Source organism: Stegastes partitus, unplaced genomic scaffold, assembly GCF_000690725.1.
Source record: "Stegastes partitus isolate 25-593 unplaced genomic scaffold, Stegastes_partitus-1.0.2 Scaffold181, whole genome shotgun sequence".
NCBI lineage: Eukaryota > Metazoa > Chordata > Actinopteri > Pomacentridae > Stegastes > Stegastes partitus.
Genome location: NW_007577912.1, coordinates 346,047 through 368,473, shown reverse-complemented (window position 1 = coordinate 368,473; position 22,427 = coordinate 346,047). Strand labels below are relative to the sequence as shown.

At 42.8% G+C, this 22,427-nt stretch overlaps 1 protein-coding gene across 1 annotated transcript in view; it reads left to right on the top strand.

Annotated features, from left to right (window-relative positions):
- fndc3ba (fibronectin type III domain containing 3Ba) overlaps positions 1–22,427 on the top strand; it is a 104,849-nt gene that overhangs the window by 17,454 nt on the left and 64,968 nt on the right. The window contains exons 2-3 of the mRNA XM_008280098.1: positions 8,594–8,739; positions 12,762–12,837. Coding sequence (XP_008278320.1) covers positions 8,623–8,739; positions 12,762–12,837 — 193 coding nt within the window. The 5' untranslated portion in view covers positions 8,594–8,622. The remainder of the gene's footprint in view (positions 1–8,593; positions 8,740–12,761; positions 12,838–22,427) is intronic.

Here is a 22,427-nt window from a genome sequence, read left to right as displayed (position 1 = left end):
TGTGTGTGTGTGTGTGTGTTAGAAAGAGGGTGAGTGAGAGGGAGCGCAGGTCTCTCCTAGACTGAATACCTTTTGTAAAAGGAGCTGGGGTTGAATGGGAGTGGTGTTGGTGGCAGTTTCCCACCATATTTAGAAGCGACCCCCCACCACCACCTTCCCCTCCCCACCTTATTTCTTCCAACACCCATACACACATTTCAATGCATCTGTGTGTGTGTATTAAATGCCAGCACAGATTGAAGTTGTCAGCTGATAAGATGGGTTTAAAAGGACTTGGATCAATCCCAGTCATGCCTGGTGTTTGGGTGCATGTGTGATTCTCTATGTGTGTGTGTGTGTGTGTGTGTGTGTGTGTGCTGCAGTGAATAGTCATTCAGTCAGTTCTGAGTACTGACATTTGAGAGCATTCCTCTCTGCTTAACACACCCAGTACGAGGAAGAGGATACCTCTCTTTCTCTCTGTTATCTCTCTCCATTTTGTATCACATTTACATGCACATTATGAATCAGGTATGCCCGGGCTATTTTAAGCCAACATACAGCTCCATCTGCCCCTCTGTTTATACAGGAAACGTGCGAATGATGCACGCTATTGCACAGGTAGTCATCACAGGCCATTGTCCCAGGTTAATCTCTGGGTCATCACCCAGATCTTGTCTGTAAATGTAGTTCCGCACTCATGACACACGATTACAGAGAACAACATTTCCTAAGTACCAAATAAAGGTCAGTTTCAGTTTCAGTTCTCCCTCTTGTTTCTCTTTTTTGTTTGCTTTCTCACTTGTAAAATCCACCTTATGTAGAATTCGCATACGTAATAGAAACACAGCAGCAGCTGGCGTGTGCTCAACTCGGGTCCTAAAGCCAGGTCAGATGATGCCTATACTGATTTAGCAGTGGTTTAACCTAACTGAACTGTCACTGTGACTCTTTTTAGGGTCGATAAACGATATATGTTGGGGTTTTATGGGACTTTAATAAGCATATTTACTGGTATATATAATAATATTGGTAATATTCAGCACCCAACATAAGAGCCCCCAATGGCAGCAGTTGTGAAGCTTTCTTGCTTCTCTGTATTCACTGTTACAGAAAAGTCGTCAGGATGGTTCCCAGTTATTTTGCAGTCCAATGAAAACTGCTAACTTGGTTGCAGGACAGCTGTTGCACAATGAATCAAGGAGCCCACATCAGAACCAGCTTTATGTTTCTGAATTCCTGAACGACTTCCAATGCTCCTGGAAAAGTTTGGGAATAAATGGGCTTAAGTTCCATTTTTCTCCCCTTTCAGCGAATATCAGAGCGTGGCTGTATGTTACATCTTCTGTGGTAAACTGTTATCCAGGACAGGAAAGAAGTGGTTGGTGTTCTCACCACAGTTGACCGTCTTGTAGAGTCATGATTGTTTTAACTGCGATGTAATTTGCTGACATAATAAGTTGCCTGCATATCATCGCGTATGTCTTCTCATAACAACGCGTGCATAGCTGCGCGACAGCATATCAATCTTCTGTAATCAGCGAAAATGCTACAACAACACGAGACAGACCGACCAAGCTGTGAAAGCATGTCCACAGTCAAATGCACCACATTTGGTTAAAGAATTTTACGTAACAGTGATAGTAAAAGCACTCCTCAGACAGACGCAATTCCATGTCTGGATGAAAAATGACTGACTCGTCTTGCAGATTACGTCTGAGCGGCTCTCAACGTTCGAACCCGCTCGCTGTCCGAGTTTCTAGGCCGCTATAGATTGCCATCTCCTCCACCGCCTGTCCCCTGATGAAAGTGGTTTGGTGACAGCAGGATTACATCTGAAATCAATTCTTATCTCTTCTTGTGACACATTCTCTTCTAAAAAAAGGACTCGTCCTATCAGTCATGTGTGAACTATGTGTCATCCTCCTCTAAAAGGGGGGAAAAAAAAAAGAAGAAGAAGAAAAAAAACTGACCCAAAGCCAAACCATTAGGAAATTCTAGAACAAATCAGTTTGTAATGTTGGTCACATCCAAGAGTGCACTGTGGAGCACATGACGCTTATGAATAAGTTGTAAGATGAATAATTTCGCATCCAGATACGATCTTGGCTGAACTATGCTGGACACTAACTAGTCTGTTATGATTATTAATCATATCTAAGTCTGCCAAAGGTTATGAAGAGTCAGAATCGGTCCTAAAGGTCACGACTTCCAGGCTGTCGTCACTGAAAGGTTATCCCCAGAAACTAATGATTCATTCCCGTGATTGGCTCTGAATGAATATTTCACGAAGCTCTCTGAAATTTTAAGATTATAACGACTAAACAAACTTTCTTTTTTCCCCCCTACTGCTGTCATTAGCAGCGGAGGAGTCAGACGTGCTGACATATTGATTCAGCATGTGATTCAGACTGTGATCGCCCCATCTGCAGGAGCTACGAAGTCAGCTTGTGCAGCAAATTAGAGGAAATAAATATGTATGACCAGTTAGTTAACGTTGGTCTCATATCACCTGTAGCTTTTTTCCACTTCACTGTAGAAACCCCACGCTGTCCCACTTTCATTTTCTCTACATCATGAACAAATGTCATGTGGTTTCAGGTAGTAAAGGAAGTGGACACGCTCGCTTTCCTTTCAGAGCTTTTGTTTGCATGAATAATTCATTCATTTGTAGAAAAAGAGAAGTTGTTTCTCATTGTATGATTTGCACTTATAGATGCTATTTGTGAATGGCTGCTGTTTTATTTAGAGTTTATTTTTTTGCTAAAGTAGGAATTTCCAGGACGAGATCTAATCGGAGCAAAAGAATACCAGGCGCAGGAGGGAAGGTTGCACAAACGTGTGCTTGTGTGTGTTTGTGTTTCTTTGGCTGCGTGACTGATGGCAGGGAGAGAGAGGTGTGAAGCAGTCGACTGGAAGTAAGTCAGACAGTCTGTTAGGTGGCTGTGAATATCCATTATGCTTCATCAGGATGGACAAACTGGAGTCATTGGGCGTGTGTGTGTGAATGATGAATGACTGTATGAGTAATGACTGTCGTGTTATGAGGTCAGAGCTGCCCCTGAATATCTGGGGCTTCTGTGTGTGTCAGTGTGTGTGTGTGTGTTGCATCTCAGTGTGTGTTTAACTCTATGCATCTTTTATGTTAGCAAGGCAGTTTCCATGCTTACACAAGGCTTTCTGTCTAATGACAGAGACACGTGTACACACACACTCACACACACACACACACACACACACTCGCACACACACACACACAATCATTCATACACTCAGACAAGTGGTTGATTGTTTTCTGGATCCAACATGGAATTTTTCAATTTAACATTTTATCCCTGCTGGGAATCGACACCTTATTCCTCCCACATTCCACTGGGGAAACGGAAACCACTGAGTGTGTGCGTATCACCGTGGATGTGTGTGTGCGCCAGCTCGGTGATGTCTGAAGCTGTCAACAGCAGCATCCATCTGGTAATGATTCCACCGCAAAACAAAGGTCATTATTCATTCATTGATACATTACATGGATGTATGTTAGATCCTGCAGCTGCACAACGTAGTGCACCTACACTGACCTCCCTAATGACTGGGCCTGCAAGGCAAACATACACAATCAAAGTACACCGAATGACACTAGACCAATAGATAATCTTTTTTTTTTTTTTCTTACCGTTGCTTCTAGACTATGCAATTTCACACATCAGTTCCTCCAAATTGCAGCAAAAGGCTGTGTTTAAATTCAGAGGATGTCAATGCCAAGAAATTATATAACAAGACATCAGTGAGCTCAACGCAGCACTATTGTATTCATCTACAAGATGGTCTTTGGTTACCCCAAAGGGGTAGTTTGACTTTTTGGAACTTGTGCTTTTTGTGTCTTTTTCAACTAGAGGTTTGAGAAAATTGATGCCTTTTCATATCTGTTAAATATGAAAGCACAGCCAGGAGAGCTTAAGATGAAGACAGAGAGCAGAGGAAACGGCTCGTCTCAAACAGGCATCTTGTTAATTTTACACTTTTATTATCTTATAACGTATTAGATGTTAAATGGTGAGCTTTGGCAGATTCTTTCCACCTGCTTTCAGTTTTTGCTGAGCTAAACTGTCTCCAGCTTTGTTTTTAAAGTTCCCCTCCAGTCTTTTGATTAATCCTCTGAACACCAGCAGTTTCTAGGTGACTGTTCTGGGTTTTTTTTGTTCCTGTCTAATTTTTACTCACCATAATACAATATCCTGCACTGCTATCCAATCACAGCTACAAGTAGGAACTCAAAAATATGCTGTATAACAACATTTTGATGCCATAAATAATCAGATTGACAAACCTGGAATCAACATGTACAACATTTTCTCAAGTGCCCACAGGTGTAGCCAGTACTGAAAAAAATGATGCCTCTACATACTATAAATAATTTGGTACTTACATTTTTTCCCATCCTTGTGTACTCTCTGCTCTGTGTAAACACAGCCTGCAGTTTGGTCCAGCTGAAAAGTCCCACGTATATTGTCACTTGGTTGTTGATCAAAGCTGAGTAAGTTATAGCTTTTTGGTTGTGCAGAGAATCGCAGAATTAGTTTTTTGTTTTTTACAGAATGTAGTGACTGTACATGGTTTATCTTTGCCATTGTTTTTAAACGAGACATGTAGAAAAAAGTGATTTACATAAAATATCCCAATTTTTAGCAAAGATTTGGTTTTTAGTTTCCATCAAAACCAGCTGTGATTAGTTCAAGGACTGTCGGAAAGTAAAATATCAGGTGATTCTTCTCATCTTAGTATTGCAGTACAGTATATTAGAGTAATATAAATGGTGTAGTTTGGGCAGTTTTTAAAAATGTAAATATGCCTTTCCAAACCACTGGCAGATGTTGGGGTTTAATGGGTTTATCCCCTGAAAACTCATGTCTGTATATCGGAGTTACATATTCAGAAGTTGTCATGAAGCCTCCAGCTCTCTTCCAGTGCAGCTTGAGAACACCAGCTCACCTATGACTCCGCTCCAAAACTATAAAATGACTCTGAATCAGAATCCTTTTTATTGTCGTTTCCATACACACAACAAAATTTCAGTCGGAAGTCTCAGCTTTCACTACAAGAAAGTAAATAAAGACTTCCGACAACCAAGTATAAATACAAATTGAAAAGTGCCGCACAATTGCAATTTGTGATATTGGAATATTTCACCCATTTATGTTTAAACCAGAAACTGATTCTAAAGAGGAATGATGATACAGAAACCCTGCAGGTTGATGGTTTTGTTTTCTTAGGTTTTATATCTAAATCCACGTTTTTAGGGGAACACTCCAGTTTTAAAGCGGAAATGCTCAGCAATGGTGTTGAATGCAAATATTGCTCCTGGTATGTCCACCAGCAGGTCAGAAACAGCATCTGGACACGTTAACAAGGTCTCTATGACGGACAGATTTCTCCTTTCGTGGCGTCTGGCTGAGCAGATAGTTTCATCTGCTGAACTTTGGGGAGAGGAACAGTTTCTTCAGTTCCAGCGAAACTGCTGACAATGAAGAAACACAGATTCAGCACAGTTGTTTGTGTTGAAAATTTTAATCACATATTTCAGCTGTGGGAGCAAAAAAAAAAGAAAAGCATGGTTAGAAACCACTAGAGATAGATGGCAATTTGTAATTTGCCTTGAACTGACTTCTTAGAAAAGGAATAAGTGACGCAGTACTTCAGTCTCTTGACAAGAGCAGGCAGTTTGTCTTTGAGGTAAGACGATACCTTTTATTATATTGCGTTTATTTTCTGGGTGCTTTTAGAGTGTGGGTTTTAAATTTCTCCTCATTCTACATACAAAAAATCCCCCAAAAACTTCCTAGACTTCCATTAACATCACACAAACTGCTCACATTATTGGAATCTAATTTCTGCTTGAGATTTCGATGCATATTCATGAGAAAAGAAGAAAAAAAAAAGATAGAAATATAATGAATTTCTCCTGGAAATGAGAGGTTATTTTAAGAACACAAGCTTATTGGAAGAGATGTTTTGGACTGTCCTCCTCCCTCTTCACTCTATTTATCATCTAAGCCGATCCTTCACTTACTTATTCCCGCTCTCTTCCTTTTCTGCTTTCTTCTCTGTCTCGCTCTTCTCTTTTTCCTGGCAGAGCAGAGAGTGGTGTTACCATCTGTCTGTGATGTGTCCTGGACGCAACTCTGTATATGTGTGTGTGTGTGTGAGTGAGTTCGATGCAGGATGGCCGGGCTGAGCTGGGAACGGGGCTCAGATGGCGGAGAAAAAAAAAAAAGGGGGAGTTAAAGGCAGAGGAAGTGCAGAACTCCAGAATTAAAGGAAGGGATTGATTGGAAAAGACGTTGAAAGGGGCGGCGGGAGTGTGTTTGTGTTTGCAACAGTATGAGCCACAGCTGTGTGATCCACTAACCCTTCCAACGACCTTGTCAGTGCGAGAAGACGACCAGCTGAAAGAAAAGACACACAATGACACGCAGCTGGTTTCCGAGGAATGCTGCATGTGTGTGTGTGTGCATGCATATGATCTGTGTATGTATGTATGTCAGCTGGATATCAAATGGATTCCTTGCACTGAAGTGAAAAGGAAATCCATAATCCATTCTGTATGTTCATGTGTGTGCTAATAGCAGCTTATGGCCGTGAGTCAGGAGCTCTTTAGTGGTGATTTCACTCGGCGGCGTTGAATTCAGACACCTACGTCATCCAGTAATGCAGCCCTGGCAGTGAATGTGTGTGCGTTTGGACATGTGTGCGTATGTTTATGTGTGAGCTCGATTTGCTCATATGGAACATTTCTGTTGGTTTTTTATCTGCTGTTTATATGCATGTGTGTGCGTTTCATGTGCATCGCCGCTGACGTAAGTGCACGGGAGCTTGGGCGGTTTTTGCTGTGCGCACATACATTTTGACTGGAGTTTGGTTAAAAAAAAAAAAAAAACCCTCCATGAGGAGCTCGTGCACGGCCGTCGGTTTCTTTAGATTCGTGGCCAAGTAGGTGATGCCGTGTTATTTTCCACTTTAGATGAATGGCCTGGGTTGTTGTTTTTATTTTTTTCATAGTTGTGCTTTTTGGTTTTACTGCTATTATTATGCAAGCAGAGAAACCGTCTCCAGATTTAGCTCACTCGGCTAAGAGCGCCAAAACAATTGACCCCAGAAGACCTGAAAAGGCTTCCCGCTCTCGCTGCGGTGTTTGCAAATTGACATGGACCGCTCATGTTCTGTGTTGTGTTTACAAAGCCTATTGCAGGTGCAGTTATCCCTATTCACCTATATCACTAAGACCTTATTCATCCTATGTTTCTTTTTTTTTTTTTTTCCTCATTCATCCTCCAAACAGGATATTCACCATAATCCCTCCTGTATTTTACGGGACTATTGTTGACGGTGAAGAGCTTTGAATTAGTCTCTCACTCTCATCTCTGTTTTCCTCTGCCTCTTTAATCTTTTTTTCCTTTTATATATTGGCATGAAATGACTTGTTGGATTTTTATCAAAGCTAATACGTCTGTGCAAAGCCAGCGTAAGAGGGAAAAAAACATGGTAGGAAACACTGGAATATTGTCCTTTCTGTGTGTCTATTTTGTTTCCTCTCGTGAATAACTTTACCTTTTGTTAACTCCACCATTTATCTCTTTGTATCTCCGGCATCCCTCTTCATTGTTCTGCTTTCTTGAAATACACCCTTCGGACTCCTCTCAGAATCTCATTCTCCTGTTATTCCGGCGTACGTTCGGCTATGTATCACAAACACCTCGGTTATTAGAAATATATTAGGGGTTTTGATCCAAGTTCTTATCCGAGCTGGGATGGAAATTGCAACCCAACAGAAGCAGACAAATTTAATAAAAGCTCCTCAACAATGCAAAAAGGTTTTCACGCTCATGTGAAGTGGAAAATTGCTTTGTCAATGAGGAAATTGGACGATAAACACTGATGGAAACGCATTGGCAGGCTGGCATAATGCAGACGTGGCATAATCTGGATTTGAATTTAATTGCAAAAAAAAATTGGGGGGGAAATGGAGAAACTTGCTTTGTTGCTGAGGGCTTGTTTGCTAATTTTGTATCTGTGCGTTCGGTGTAAAGATGTGGCCGTGGATGGAGAGCTTAGTTTAATGGAAAAGGTGTGGACTTTTTTATATTACAAACAAGATTGAAGGTGTACCTTGGTGAGCTTTATAGATGTCAGTAGGTGGATTTAATTGTGTTCTGTCAGCACCTTTCTAGCTCTTTCGATATGTGCAGTACAGACAACTTGGCAAGAAAGGGAATAAGCTTTCCCCCCAAAATATCAAACTATTAGATCCACAAATTTGGTTTTCAAGTTTGGAAATGAGAAAATCTGCTCAAATTTGGTTCAACACAGCAAGTTTGTTTTTGCTTTTCACGCATTAAAGTTCTGTTTTTTGATGCACTGGAATTCTCTTTGATTCTTTTTAAACCAATACCGGGAAATAGATGAACAAACTTCCCAAACTTTTAATGTGAAACTTGCAACCGCAACGTGAACATGCGTCTGTCTTTGTCATTGCTTGTTTGTACATGACTGAATAATAATGACATCCCCTTTTCTCTTACCCCCCCCCGCCTCCCTCCCTCCTCTCTCTGTACTTTCCCAGGTAGGGCAGTTCAGTCAATTTCTCCATGAATGTACGTCACAATGATGATGACAGACCAGATTCCACTGGACTTGGCTCCGCCCCCCCTCCTGAACGGGGAGGTCCCTCTCATGCCTCACATGGTTAACGGTGACGCAGCGCAGCAGGTAAACACACACACACACACACACACACACACACACACACACATTAGCATTCAGTTGTTCACCCGCAGAATGAACTTGCATCCACCGTCTTCTTTCAACATTCCTGTGTCGCACGTTATCCAGATGCATGCAAGAATACACATCAATCAGACCCGCAGACACCTCTCTTTGTTGTCATTTCATCACATGCCTCGTGGGTTTTTCGCCCACAGGTAATGAGAAGCTGTTACAGTAAAGCGTTTGCCAGGAACAGGAATGAACACATACAGGTACACTCACATGCATCAGTCAGTGCATTTTTCTTTTTTAAACCTTCACATAACTGGCTGCCCTCGCTTCATTGATGAATCCCAGACTTTCGCTTTGAAACGCTCCGAAAAAAAGGAGTCAGCTGCTTCTCTGCGACTGACTGATCTTATCAGATGCTGCCGAGTGCGCTGGATCACCTTCAAAGTGCAACACCCCGCCCGAGCTCCGCGCACGCAAAAGGAAGCAATCAGCATAATTAAAAACATCACAGTTAATTGACCTGGGTCTAATCCTGTTGTTGCAGATACATTTTCACACTGTGTGCTTTTGATAGATGAGGGATGATGATGATGTTTGTGTATCATCCCCAGCCTGTTCCCTCGCAGCCCAGAGGAAGCGCGGTGGGAGTGTTTTGGCTGCGACACATAACAGTTATGGGGGTTTTTTGGCTGTGGCACACAGCAGTTAGGGAGCTCTTTTTATTGTAACACCCTGCAGTTTAAACTTGGTTCCCAGTGTGGAATCAGGGATCTAGACCGATGATTATATAGATTTGACTCTGCGTGCATGCGTGCGTGTGTGTCCATGTTTGTGTGTATTTGTTTGTTGCTTGTCCTGTCTCACTGTGTGTGTGTGTGTGTGTGTGTGTGTCTGTGTGTGTGTCTTGTAGTCTTTCAGTGTCTGTGTGGGCACACAAGTGTCTGTGTTGAGTCTGAATACATGCTTATGTGTTTGTCTGCTTGCTTGTCTATCAGCTTTCCTGTCTATCTGTGTCTACCTGCCTACACCTGCTTATGTGTGTTTATCTGTGTGTTGCTTCAGCACATGTAAGCAAAGAGATCAGATGCATGTACATGATAGAGTGCAACTACTACAATAATCTGAGTGTAAATGTGTGAAATGCATCATGGGGACCTTTGCACAGTAAGCCAAAATGTCATCAACATTAAGACTCGCTGTGTGTGCAACCCATTACGAAATTCCTTTCTAAAAAGAGTGAAAGCATCTAATTACATCCCCTTTCATTTGCATTTTAACCTGTAATAATTGAAAATAAATTAATTTAAACAATTCGCCACCTCTCCTGTGACAGTATGCATTTTGCAGTGTCATTGTAAGTGTTTTTGCTTGTGACAAAATAAAGCACAAAAACTGTAGTCGGTGGAGTTATGACGTGGGAGGAGCTGTTTTGGGTACCTGTGGGTCTGGAAATAAAACCCCATTCATTTTCGCCATAGACAAAGCTGCATGACTCACGGTCGGTGCATTGCGGTTTGGATCGAAACGAAACTCTCCTGGTTAAATCACCAGTGCAAAAGATTCCAATCTCTGCGCTTTAATCTGGCCCTTTAATTAAAAAGTTGAGCTGAGCGAGCTCCTGTATATAAAAACTTTATGTTAACTCCCAAGGTGCATTTCAGCGAGAAACATGCAGCTTAAAAATCTGGTCCACTTAACGTGTGGAAACTGAAAAATCTGAAGCTCAATTCTTCTCACTTTCTGTGCCAATTGTGGATGGATTTAGCAACTAGGGCACTGCGTTTTGTTAACGACTATAACTATGAAGCCTTTTGAATTACAGTGTGCCTCTGACTGCCTTTTCTTTATGGCAGTCATGGCTGAGGCTCATGGACAGGGTGCTGTTTAGTGCCGTCTGCCACTGGGTTACAAACACAGATGAAATAATTAAAGACCCTCAAGTGAAAATCAAGTTCTTTTTTTTTTTTTACCTTGTTAACATGTTCATATTGTATTTATTTTTTGGAAGACGAGAGAGAAATAAGCAGCCGGCGTCACGACTGAGCAACAATGACAGTCTCAGAAATAGGGATTCAGACAACCAGGATTTCCTGTCCTGTCAGCTGACAGGGTTGGGCTTTCTTTATCATTATTCTTATTCACATATGACTGGATTACTCCTGCAAAGAGGAGTTTTACAGTGTTTGGGCAGTGACATTGGATGGGATTGTTTCATGGAAAGCAAATGAGCAGTGGTTTAATATGACTGCTGAGGGACTTTAAAATGTGTGACCACAGCATAAATCATCAAATGTAAAGAATAAATTAAAATGTTTTAAGAGACAGCACCTGTGGAACCTGCAGCTCCTCAGCCATGTCAGAGGTTCTGTGTTCAGTTCCATTTAAAACTACGTAATGAGCTGCAACAGTGTCGTCCAACAACAACTTGGTTTCCATTGACTGGCTGCATTGTTTGCCGTTCATCATATCATATAGCTCATGCATACTTGGCTGTAACACTGTTGCATTCCGAAGAAGGATATTTCAAGTGCTGTCCTGTCTTCTGAAAATTCATAACCATCTTCACATAATGGAGCAGAGGGTGCTGATTTATTACTGACTGTAATCCCTCTACCTGTGACATTTACCCAAATTGGCATCTAATGTCATTTTTCATTTAATTAGCTGTGCACCGCCAAAAAAAAAAGTCTTGATCTTCAGCCATTCTTGTTCGTTCGCTTATCTAGTCACTTGATTGGCCTCGGTCTGTCATGTTGGTGGCATTTAACTCGGAGGTGATGGGCTTTGAGAAGCAGACTAACTAAAACTGAAATGTTAAAATAAACACTGTTGTGATCTCTGTGTAGGAGAGAACTGCAGTTAATTTGTGAGGCTGGATTTCTGCAAATTTTGCATTGACTTGAAGCCACATCTATTACAGATTTTAATGTTTGGACATCATATTTGTAGTTTTTTTAAAGAAATGTTGTCATTTCATCAAATCGCCAGCCGACAGCTTCAGTGATCAATCGTGCCGTGACAACAAACATGACTTTTTCACGCGTCGTTCGATTTTGGCGTGCGGAGGTTTAGGCACTACTCGCACCCACCCACATGGTCTGATATAGGGGTTTTCTCAGTCCTTGTGAAACATGGGTCGCCCTGTACTATGCTGGGGTTCCCATAGCAACAGCAGCCGCTGCAGCAGACAGAGCAGGAAGTGTGTGAGTGTGTGTGTACGCGAGTGTGAGTGTGTGTGTGTGTCTGACGGAGAGGAGCAGGTTAGCGCTGAGATGGGAGAAGATGCAGACGCTACAGGAGGGATGCAGGATATGAGGATTTTACAACAGCACACCTGTAGAGCGTAGACGGGGCTGTGCTTGTGCGTGCATGCATGTGTGTGTGACTACGTGTGCGCTTGTGTGCAATGGAGGGTCACCTGTTTCATGTCTACAGCCACGTGTACACTCTCAACAATCTGTATGCGGAGAATATGACGGTAAGGTGCATGCATTCTGCCTTCAGGCACATTCAGCGGAAGCTCTGGGGAATCAAAACAGTGTCATGTATGATGGCTTCATTTGTGTGCGCTCACCTGTCTGTATGTTTAATTGTGGTAGATGCTCTCTCTCTCTCTCTCTCTGTTGTATCTGTGTGTACAGTTTTTTTTTTCCTTCTCGTCAGCGTGGTTTAAAGAGAAAGGCGTTTCTTAAATCAGGGTGTGTGAGACAGCAGCAGAGTCTCACCATTAGCTTATCTAACACCTCCTTCGTATGTGTGAACTCTCAGTGTCCGCCCTCCTCTAAGATCCTCTGGTTGTTGTGTTATGTCACCTCTGCAAGCTTATTGGCTGCCCAGCAGAGTGTCTGTTCTGTAGCTGCTAAAGATGGACGTATGTTTATGACATTTTTCCCTTTAATTTTGTATTTAAATTCAGTTTTTCAATAATTATCTGTCTCCCTACATAACTGTATGATTTTTTGTGTTTGTGTGTTTGTGTGTGTGTGTGTGTGTGTGTTGGTATGGTGGTACAGGTGATCCTGGTGCAGGTGAACCCGGGGGAGACGTTTACCATCCGGGCAGAGGACGGCTCACTGCAATGCATCCAGGGTCAGTACTCTCTTTTATCTTCATCTAATTATGTTACCATGTGGCCTGGTGGCTGCACATCCCGTCGTTTTCATTATACGCAGGCTGCACATGCTGTCATTGTGCTTCTGGACTGAAAATACATCAAATAATTTGACAAACATTTACTTTTTATTGACTTAAACGACTCTAAATGGAGGTTTTTGCTACCTTCGCACTCCCCAAAAGAATCATACCAGTGTTTTTGCAAACGGTTTTTACACTCTGGATAGTCATAGGATTCCATTTATTTCAGTTCATTTAAAATGCAATTATACTTTAGAGACAATGACACTTTGTTAAGAAACACACAGAGGAATCCATGCTATTATTTTTATTGAGCTCCATCAGATGTGCACTCCTTTGTGTTCTTACTACAACTTACAATCGTACTACATTGTACTTAGTAACATTTGATATTGCTTTCAACACAGCTAAAAACTTCATGCTGTCACATAACATGGTTGCTATGGTTACTAGTATGTTTAGGTCACATTCTATATTATGCATCCATTAATGCAATAACACCACTACTGCAAATATAGATTCTGAAACTATGTCAAGTTAGTTTTTTTTTAATCAATGAACAGAAAAAAATATTTAGATTTCAATGAACACATCAAAAAACTGACATTGCGATATTTTCTTTATCTGCACTATATTTTGCAAAGTATCATTGAGGTGATTTTGTAGTAGAGTGGATCTGCATAAAAGAAAAAAACTCATACTGTGTAACACTTTAGCAAAACGTATGCTTTTGACGGCATTCAGATCTGACTTTGCACAGAGCTTCGTTGTGCTCATTAGAACGGTCACGCGGTGGCAACAATTGCAGGACGCCGCCGAAAGCGTGTCTATTTTTGATCATCCTCACCGTAGCCAAATTCTGTGCACGCAAGAATGAATTATGTTATATAAAATGACCTTCTCTTGTAAATTAGTCATGGAAAATGATTGCTGTGCAAGTTTTCTTTCTGTATCCGACAGCAAAAAAAAGTTGTTGCATATGTTTGACTTAATTTGCCTTTCATCACATTCCTGTGGTGTGACTGTGCACCTTGTGATATCAAGGCTTCAACTATATATATATTTGTATTATAATATAATATATTGTGCAGCCCTAGTACATAATTTCATTTGCTGTTGCATCTCAACCAATCCTGTCCTCCATGTTGCTATTAGTTTAGTTTCAGTCTTCTGTTTATTACTATCTACTCAAACCTTGATGCAGTCTACTATCCACTGTACGGCAAATACTGCGCACATACCATGGCTCTCTTTCTTTTACTGTCGTGGTTGCGTCTGGATGAAGCTGTGAGCAACGTTCATGTAAAAGTGACCTTCGTCTGAATGAAAGAATGCTGATGAAGCCAAGAGACGTTGTGTATTACATGCTTAGTGATGCAGGTGAAAACATTCTTGAATGTGTATCTCCAAGATTCATAGTTCACATTGGAGTATATTTGTGTTATTGTAGAGACTGGAAAAAAAAGAAAATCTCTACTTTGAAGCTAGCTTCAGATCTTTTTTTTTTTTTAATCCACAAAGCCACCATCATCCATCATAATTGCCGATGGTCTTCTGGGTTTAGTTTTCTAACAAGATATCCTGGGAATGCGAGGCTCAGCAGCTGGCTTTCAACACCAGGATGCTGCAGCTTCCTACCATGCACTGTCCCTTCTTTCATCTGCATTATCACAAACAAACTGTTATCGCTGTGAAATCTCAAAGATGTCCGAAAGTATTTGTATCGCTGTGAAACGTGCAAAAACTAATCCAAAACTAGAGAGCTTTGCATATTTGTGAGGAAGAGGGGCAGGGTGGTATCTAAGGGTGTTATCTCCATGTCAAAAACTGCTACTTGAAAGCACAGTCCACTCAGCGACAGAGTGGGGCAGCCACGGCCGCGCTCTCCGGCTGCATCTGATATCAGTACATGAAAAGAGTGGAAATGTAAGCCACTTAGAAGCTCTTAAAGACGGAAGGAGGTGGCAAGTAACACGGGATTTCCCCCCAACTCCTCTGGAATTGTGTCCCACTTTGATGATGTCAGAAGTGTAAGCTGTTGCTCAGAAACTTTGAAAGGACGTCTTTGTTTTCACTTCTCAATCTCCTTTCCCTTCTGTCTGCATCTCTCTTCTTCTATGACTCTTTCTTTGCCCTTCTGAGTGAAGGTTTTCTTTGAGAGAGAGAGAGGGAGCAGTTTTGGCTCAGACACTACCCTCCATCCCCCTCCTAAATAATAAAAAAAAAGTCCACACAAACCCCCACCACCACCACCACCACCACCACGGCTCTCTGTGTTGTAACAAATTACATCCCGCCTCCTTTTCTCCGCCCGCCATATAATTCAATTTTTCCCCCCTGAAATCAGAGGGACGGCCTCAGGCAGACCTACGGGCTCAGATAATGCCAGATAGAAACGGCACATGATGGGATGGACGGATGCAGGGATGTGCAGATGCAGTCGAGAGATGAGATTACAGATTTGGATCAGCGACTTGTGGAAAGATGGCTAAAAAGATGGATGAAAGAATGCTTTAATGCATTTAGCGAGTGGATGACGGGGACACCAGACGTTTGATTTGCAAAAAAAAAAAAGACACGGTGTTGACGTGGCTGGGGTCAGGCGGTTATCTGTTTATTTGTGTGGTTCGATGCTCAAAATTTAGCATCGGTGGCACAGCGTACATCTGTGTGTGTGCCTTTTTTTTTTTTTTTGGTGGTGCCCTTTACTACAGTTGCAGAGAGTTAATTGGGTGGGAGGCTGGGGACTTGGGGTCATATTTGAATGCAGATATTATTAATGTGGAGGGGCCACACAGACTCCTGCTCTCTCTCTCTCTCTCTCTCTATCTCGCTGTGGAGGAGGTCACCGGGTTTAATGAGAGGTGGAGTGTGGCAGCGCGTTTTGAAGGCGAACCGAGTCGCTCTTTAGACGGACTCGGTGTGATTACCGAGACCTCAGAGCCCTGTGTTTGCGCATGCTTGCGCGCCTGCATGTGTGTGTTTGCACTTGAGCGTACTTGCGCGCCCAGTGTGTGTGCGGGCAGAGAGTGAGATTACAGAGACCTCAGGGCACAACCAGGGACCGGCTTTTATATAAAGTAACCTCTGTTTAGCTGCTGCACTGCGGTGCATGCATGCAAACATGCACACACACACACACACACACACACAGACGAGGATGCTCTGCCAAGGCGCAACCAGCCCGGAGATGTCAGCACGGCAGCCAGAAGAGATTCTTTCATATGAACCTTCTCTTCTTATTCTCCTTATCTCCTTTTTTCTTGTTTATCTGTCATTCATCTGTCTCTACGTTAAAGCAAACCCGGAGCAGAAAAGAGGCTATTGTATTTGCCGGATTGATGTTAAGTGCTGCTCATTAGCCACACCGCTGCTAACTGCTACTGGCTGAATTATGCTCTTTTATTGGACTGAAGGTTTACATAGAATTTTATGAAGCTCAACAAATTACCTCAGGGCCTGTGAAATCCTTTTTTAAACTGCGCTGCATTCAAATAATCCACGATTGCCCTGAAATCAACTGAAGAAAAGTTTATTATTTTTTTCAGTAGCTCTCGGTCGTGGCAGTGATAAACTTTTACCTCCTCTCTCTTATCTTTGTCGGCTTCTGTTTGCATCGAGCAGTAAATCAGCGTATCTCAGTCTGGAATCCTGTCTCTGCTAATTAGCATGTTCTCTGCATGTATGTGAGTGTCTGAGTGTCTCCATCCCCTGTTTGAACAGACTGACCTCTCGGTGCTCCGGGGGTCAGCTTCAACTGACCCGCCCCCCCCACTACCACCACCACCACCACCACCACACACTCCCAGTCTCCCCACCTCCCATTCAGCCTCCCTCTCTCTCGCTCTCCCTCCCCCACTAAGACCATTCCCCTGAGCTTTCCCACACTCACATCAAAGGGCAAGACTCCAGAGGGTGTGTTAGAGCACCCTGCTCTGGAATGCGAGTGTGTGTCTCTGTGTGTGTGTGTGTGTGTGTGCAAATGCGTGTGTGTCTATGTGTGTTTTACAAGGCTGTGTTGGTTTACTGTGTTGTTTGCTCTTTGTTGGACTTTTATGAGGGATGATGAGGCCAGGGGGTGAAGAGCAGGAAGCTGTGCCCTGCCAGCAAGGATGTGACATCACCAAGGCTTGGGTGGCAGCGTCTGAACCTCGTCTGCAACTTGATAAAGTTCATGTTAACCAGCAGCTGTGCAGTTTCATAGTTGATTGATGGTTCATCTGACTCAGCGGATATAGACTTAGGGTATAAATCTGCCGTTGCACCCATGCATTTGACGCGTCTTTCTCATATCGTATCTGCATGTTAAAGCTTTCAAAATGCCCTTTGCTACGAGAAACGGCAACAACAATCTCCAAGCTAGCAAGGTGCAGTCAGACCATCCAGCTAACACAGGGCTGTGGAAATATGTCTGGCTGTCTGTAGTTCGACCACACTGAAAATTTCAAGTTTTGCAAAGGATTTGGATCATGCAGTAAGGCAGCCCTGCCACATATTTAAAAAAAAAAATCCATTTCAGTGACAGTGCTCGTCTCCCTGCGTGTAAAAGTTCCACTAACACCACTCATCATTATTTTGAGTGAACACCGAAGCTGCATCCTTCGCTTAGCGCCGCCCATGACAACTAAAGAAATGCAAACTGGCGAGAATGTTTTAGCAGAATCAAAGCGCGGTGAAGCCCAACCATTATGTTCTGCAGACTGGGCTGGCAAAGCGAGGCGAGGCTGTATGAGTCTGCAGGTACACGAGGGTCAACTCGGGTCCATGTGATGTCAGTTTCATCTCCTACCTACAAAAGTACACTCGGCAACTCGTCCACAACGGCATGATAAGCAGCAGCGTTCGTGCATGGAATATGCAGATGTCGACCTACTGCACACGTATAGACCAGATTCGAAGCTAACTTCACAATTACGCATCTCACGGTGTCCGTGTGCAGGTCCACAAGGAAGAATAATCAAGGCTTAATTGGGGGTCATTGTAGAGGTCCTCACTTTGCTTATTTGTAATTAGCATTTCGCTAAGTTGAATAGGGATGAAGCGGCTGCTGCTGCATTTGCCTTGAAAGAACATAATGAACCAGCTATTTAATGTCTTCATGATAAACACAGCATGTTTCCACAAAAGCCTTCACATTTATTCAGGTAAGGTGTGTCCAGTATCACTTAAGAGGCTAATTAAGCATCTGGAATAAGTGGCAACCTTTTAAAACGCTCTCTGTGGAGATGTTTCATGCTTTCTTCTTGCATTTTTGTATTTCAGCTGTGTGTATGTGAGGATAATATTCCTGCCATTGCTCTTGGCCTTGGATCGAGAGCTAGCCATGACGATATTACTATTATGGGTTTGCAGAATGTTGCATGCAGAATGTGTTGGACATATAATATGTTGCTTCTTGACAAAAATCTGATAATTTGGGTATAGAATCCCAACATGAACGGTCAGTTCTTCCTCATACTCTTTTTATTAATGGACCTATCTCCCGTATACATCCACCTTTGTTATTTCTTTAAATTAAATTTAATTGGTTCCAAAATTAGTAATAGTTAAACCAAATGAATACAAACAAATGGGCATTTTCTTATACTTTATTACATTTTAAACTGAATCTAAGACAGCAGCTGGTTGATTGTTGTGATTTTCCTGCACATGCTGGCTGCTGTGGAGGCAGAACGCATCCATTGTCACTGCTGCTGTACTGCAGCGGCATACTGGGAAATGTAGTCCTGTTGTCTGCTGCAGTCCTGTCAGCTTAGGCTGATTTTCTAAAAAACTAAACAGTGGTTATGGTGGACTCTGCCAGCGGTGTCTGTACCAGCTGTGTGCGCATGTTTCTTTGCTTGTGTGTCATGTGGACAGAGCGGGGTGTGAACCCCGTCAGGGTCTGTTTTGTGTTTTGCCAGCAGGTGTGTGCGCTTTGTTGTCTGTCTTTTTGCGTGTCCTGATTGTCCCTCTCGGGGTGCATCCTAATTCTGTCATTTCATGTCTTCACACTTGTTCTAAAATCGATCAACCCTGCCGTCATTAAAGACATTCCACTTACCTTATTGCTGCTCAGAGTGGCGTAAACGGAGGATACGCTGAGCGATTTAGTAGAAATCTCTTATCAGCAGATAAAGTTGAATTGAATTAAATCCTCCTCTTGGTTTCGACACTGGATGAGGCGTCGACGCCACATCACTACAAAACATTCTTTCCGTTTATATTGTATTCGTATTCAATGAGCAGCTTAAGTGGGACATATGGTGAGAGAACGGGTGTGTGTGAAGAATGAACTTGCAGTATTGTTGCTGCTGTCATAGTAGTTGATTTTTAGCATCATTTACATATTGTGACAGTTCAGGCATCTGTACGTCAGAAACAGTAGTTGTATTGTGGACGATTTTTCTTATGAGGCATCCTCATTACCTGGTTTATTGAATGATGGGTTCGTGAGACAAAACAAATTCATAAAATCTGATGCAACTTTGTCTAATTTTGTGTCTGTAATTGTAACTGACATCACCTTAGATGACTTGTGTTTCCTCGGGTTCCTCTTCCTCGCATCTCAGCATTACTTACGTTCTTTTATTAAATTGAAGAAAGGAAATTCGGACCTGCTTGTCTTCCCTTTGCCATTTATCTCAGTTTCTCCCTGTTTCAGTGTTCGTCTCAGTCGGATGAACCACGCCGATTTTGCTCTGGCTGGCTTTGCTGCATCACTCCGGCAGCTTGCTGAGGTTTTTCTTTCGACCAGCCTTCTGCCGAGAGTGTGCACTTGTACACTCGGAGCCCTTTGATGTAAATGGAAATAGCTGGTTGAGAGAAGCATGGTGGAAAGTCTCGCGGCCTGTGTTTACACCGAGCCAGATGGCTCTAAACAAGCTGGGGGGGAGAAGACACAAATACATTTTTTCTCAGAAGAGCTTAATTTAGAGTAGTGTTTCGGACAGGCCCGTTACCGCTTGTAGCTAGAGGTGGTTGCTTCAGGAACTTTTTTTTCTTCTTCAGACCTGCCTTCAAATCCAAATCCCACCCATATGGGGCACTGCCATGAAAACTGCTGTGCAGGACTGGCTGATGCGTGTATTCCAGTCGAGCTGTCAGCTGGTTGGATTTACAGTGTGTTTACTGAATTCAACTGTTTGGTTGTATTTCGATCCCTCTTACTGTAAAATTAGAGAATGAGGTAAATCCCCACTGGTGTTGAAGTGTGCATGGTCGTGTCCCTCGTTCAGCTCGTTTCTTTAGAAATGGGTGTGAATAGATGAATTAATGGCTGTGAGGTCATTATTATTATTGTACTCGCGTTTAACTCCAGACATAACGAATCCCACAGCCATTTTCATGTATATTGTAAGAGCTTAAAACAGCCATTATTTGTGTCTACGTGGTCTTTATAGATTCAACTTTACACTGCTGATGTCATTTTCAGACTGGCTTATCTGCCTTAGCACAAACAGTTTAAGGTCTAAAAGACAGATTTCCCACTGAGCAAGGACTTCTTCTCAGCTTTGTGAGAATGCAGACAATCCGGTGGGTTTTTTAAGTAGTTTATTCAGCATCAGAACTATATTGAATTAATCAACTAACCAGATTTGTGGACGCACAGACGGGACATCTGCGTGTCAGTGAGAGATTTTCATCCATGTCATGCTCTTGTATCCCCAACATCCCCGACACCTGCACCTAATTAGCCAAAACCACCACAGTTGTCTGTCGGGCCGGGAAAGCGTGTGAAAAAAGTAGCGCTGTAACAAAGTCCCAGACAGTGATGTCTCAGTCTGGTGTGTTGAGGATCCTAACACCGCTGCAGATTATTTTTCTCCCCACTGAATCTGTGTTTATGGAATATGCTCCACACTGTGCTGGAAAAAAGGATAATGCGATGGGTGGAGAGACACATGGTTGAGAGGGATCACATAATAGAGAAATCCTGCTTGTGTGTGTGTGTGTGTGTGTGTGTGTGTGTGTAGCGTGTCTCTGGGTGTATTCGTGTTTTTGTTTGATTTTTGTAGTTTTAGCTTGACAGCCGGGCAAAAGGAAAACATTTTTACAAAGGATTTACCCACGGGATCTTATGCCCCCGGGCCGGCTGTAAAACTGAATCTGGAGGTGTGTTTAGTGTCTTAAATTTGTGTTATGTCCCATTGGATTTGGGGGAAACTGGTCGCCATGGGAACGGACTCTCACTCCAGGTGGTGTGTAATGGAATGTGATCCCTCTGGGCACAGTTTTGTGTGTGTGTGTGTGTGTGTGTGTGTGTGTGTGTGTGTGTGGCATACCTGCCGTCTTCTTTTCCCAGCATTTTCCACTCAAAAGTACTTTGCAAGAAACAAAAGGACACAGAGGATTGGTTTGGTTCATTTGGTACAAGGTAGTTAAGAAGTCGACTTCTGTGTGTGTGTGTGTGTGTGTGTGTGTGTGTGTGAGGCAGAGAGTGGGTTGATTGTTGTTATATGCCCTGCCCAGTGCTCACTTATAAACCCAATGCCCTCGCACAGTAGGGCATGAGGAGGCAGAATGAGCGAGGACGGGAAGGGAAGGGAGGGGAAGGCAGCGAGGGAAGGAGAAATGGACTTGAAATAAAATGATAGACCGAAGGAAGGTAAATAAAGGAAGACAGGCAGAAAAGAAAATGAGGGATGGAATCAGACGCTGCATGTCTGGTCGTGTCTGCTGCCATGCATTCCGGGTGAGGCCACTTCCTCTATGCGATGACCCCAGCCACCCCTGGGCTGCTGCTGCTGACTTGGCCTGGTCTGCCAGCTCTTAAGAGAAGACTGTATTTGCTGTCAGGGGGCTGGAAAACAGTCAGGGCGACCTGGGGGTGGGAGTGGTTTGGGAAGAGAAGGGGGCGACCAAAACTTTTGTGTCTGTCTTCGTATGTAAGATTGGATGTGTGTGTGTGTGTGTGTGTGAACAGCAGCTGTGTAGAAGACAGTGCTTTGCAGATTTTTCCAGAGAGAGAGAAAGAAAGAGAGATCTTTTCCAGGGATGAAATTCTTGGCTCTCTTGAAGCTCAGGGTACAGCTGGAGCACTTCTCTCTCCCTCTCCACCCTCATTCCCTCCTCCTACCACTCTCCCTCTCTTTTCCAGCCTCCTTCACTTCCTCCCTTGCTTCCCTGTCTCCCCTTCTCACAGTGTTTTCTATGTTGTAGTATTTTTTTTTAAATTCAGCTTGGTGATTTGCATGCTATTTTTAACAATAAATTAAACTTCATCATAACACTGCAGGGCCTGTTAGAAATGTGGAATCCTCTCCACGTGTTGCTCATGCTGCTTTTTGAATTAAATTCAGTCAGATTGCAGGAAGCTTTAATTATCACACGGGAGGGTTGTAGCTGCAAGTCGTAATGAGATGCATTTTTTAAAAAAAAGAAAGAAGAAATAAAGCAAACGTGCCTGAATCCTGCACAGCTGCAGAAGTTCCACATGTGATTGTTTACATCATGTGTGTTTAGATTTCACAGGGAAGCCCTTCTTTTTTTTCTTTTTTTTTTTTTTTTTCTTGCTCTGATCTTATTGGATGGGCGGAAGTGTGTGTCGCTCGATGGGTGGGCGC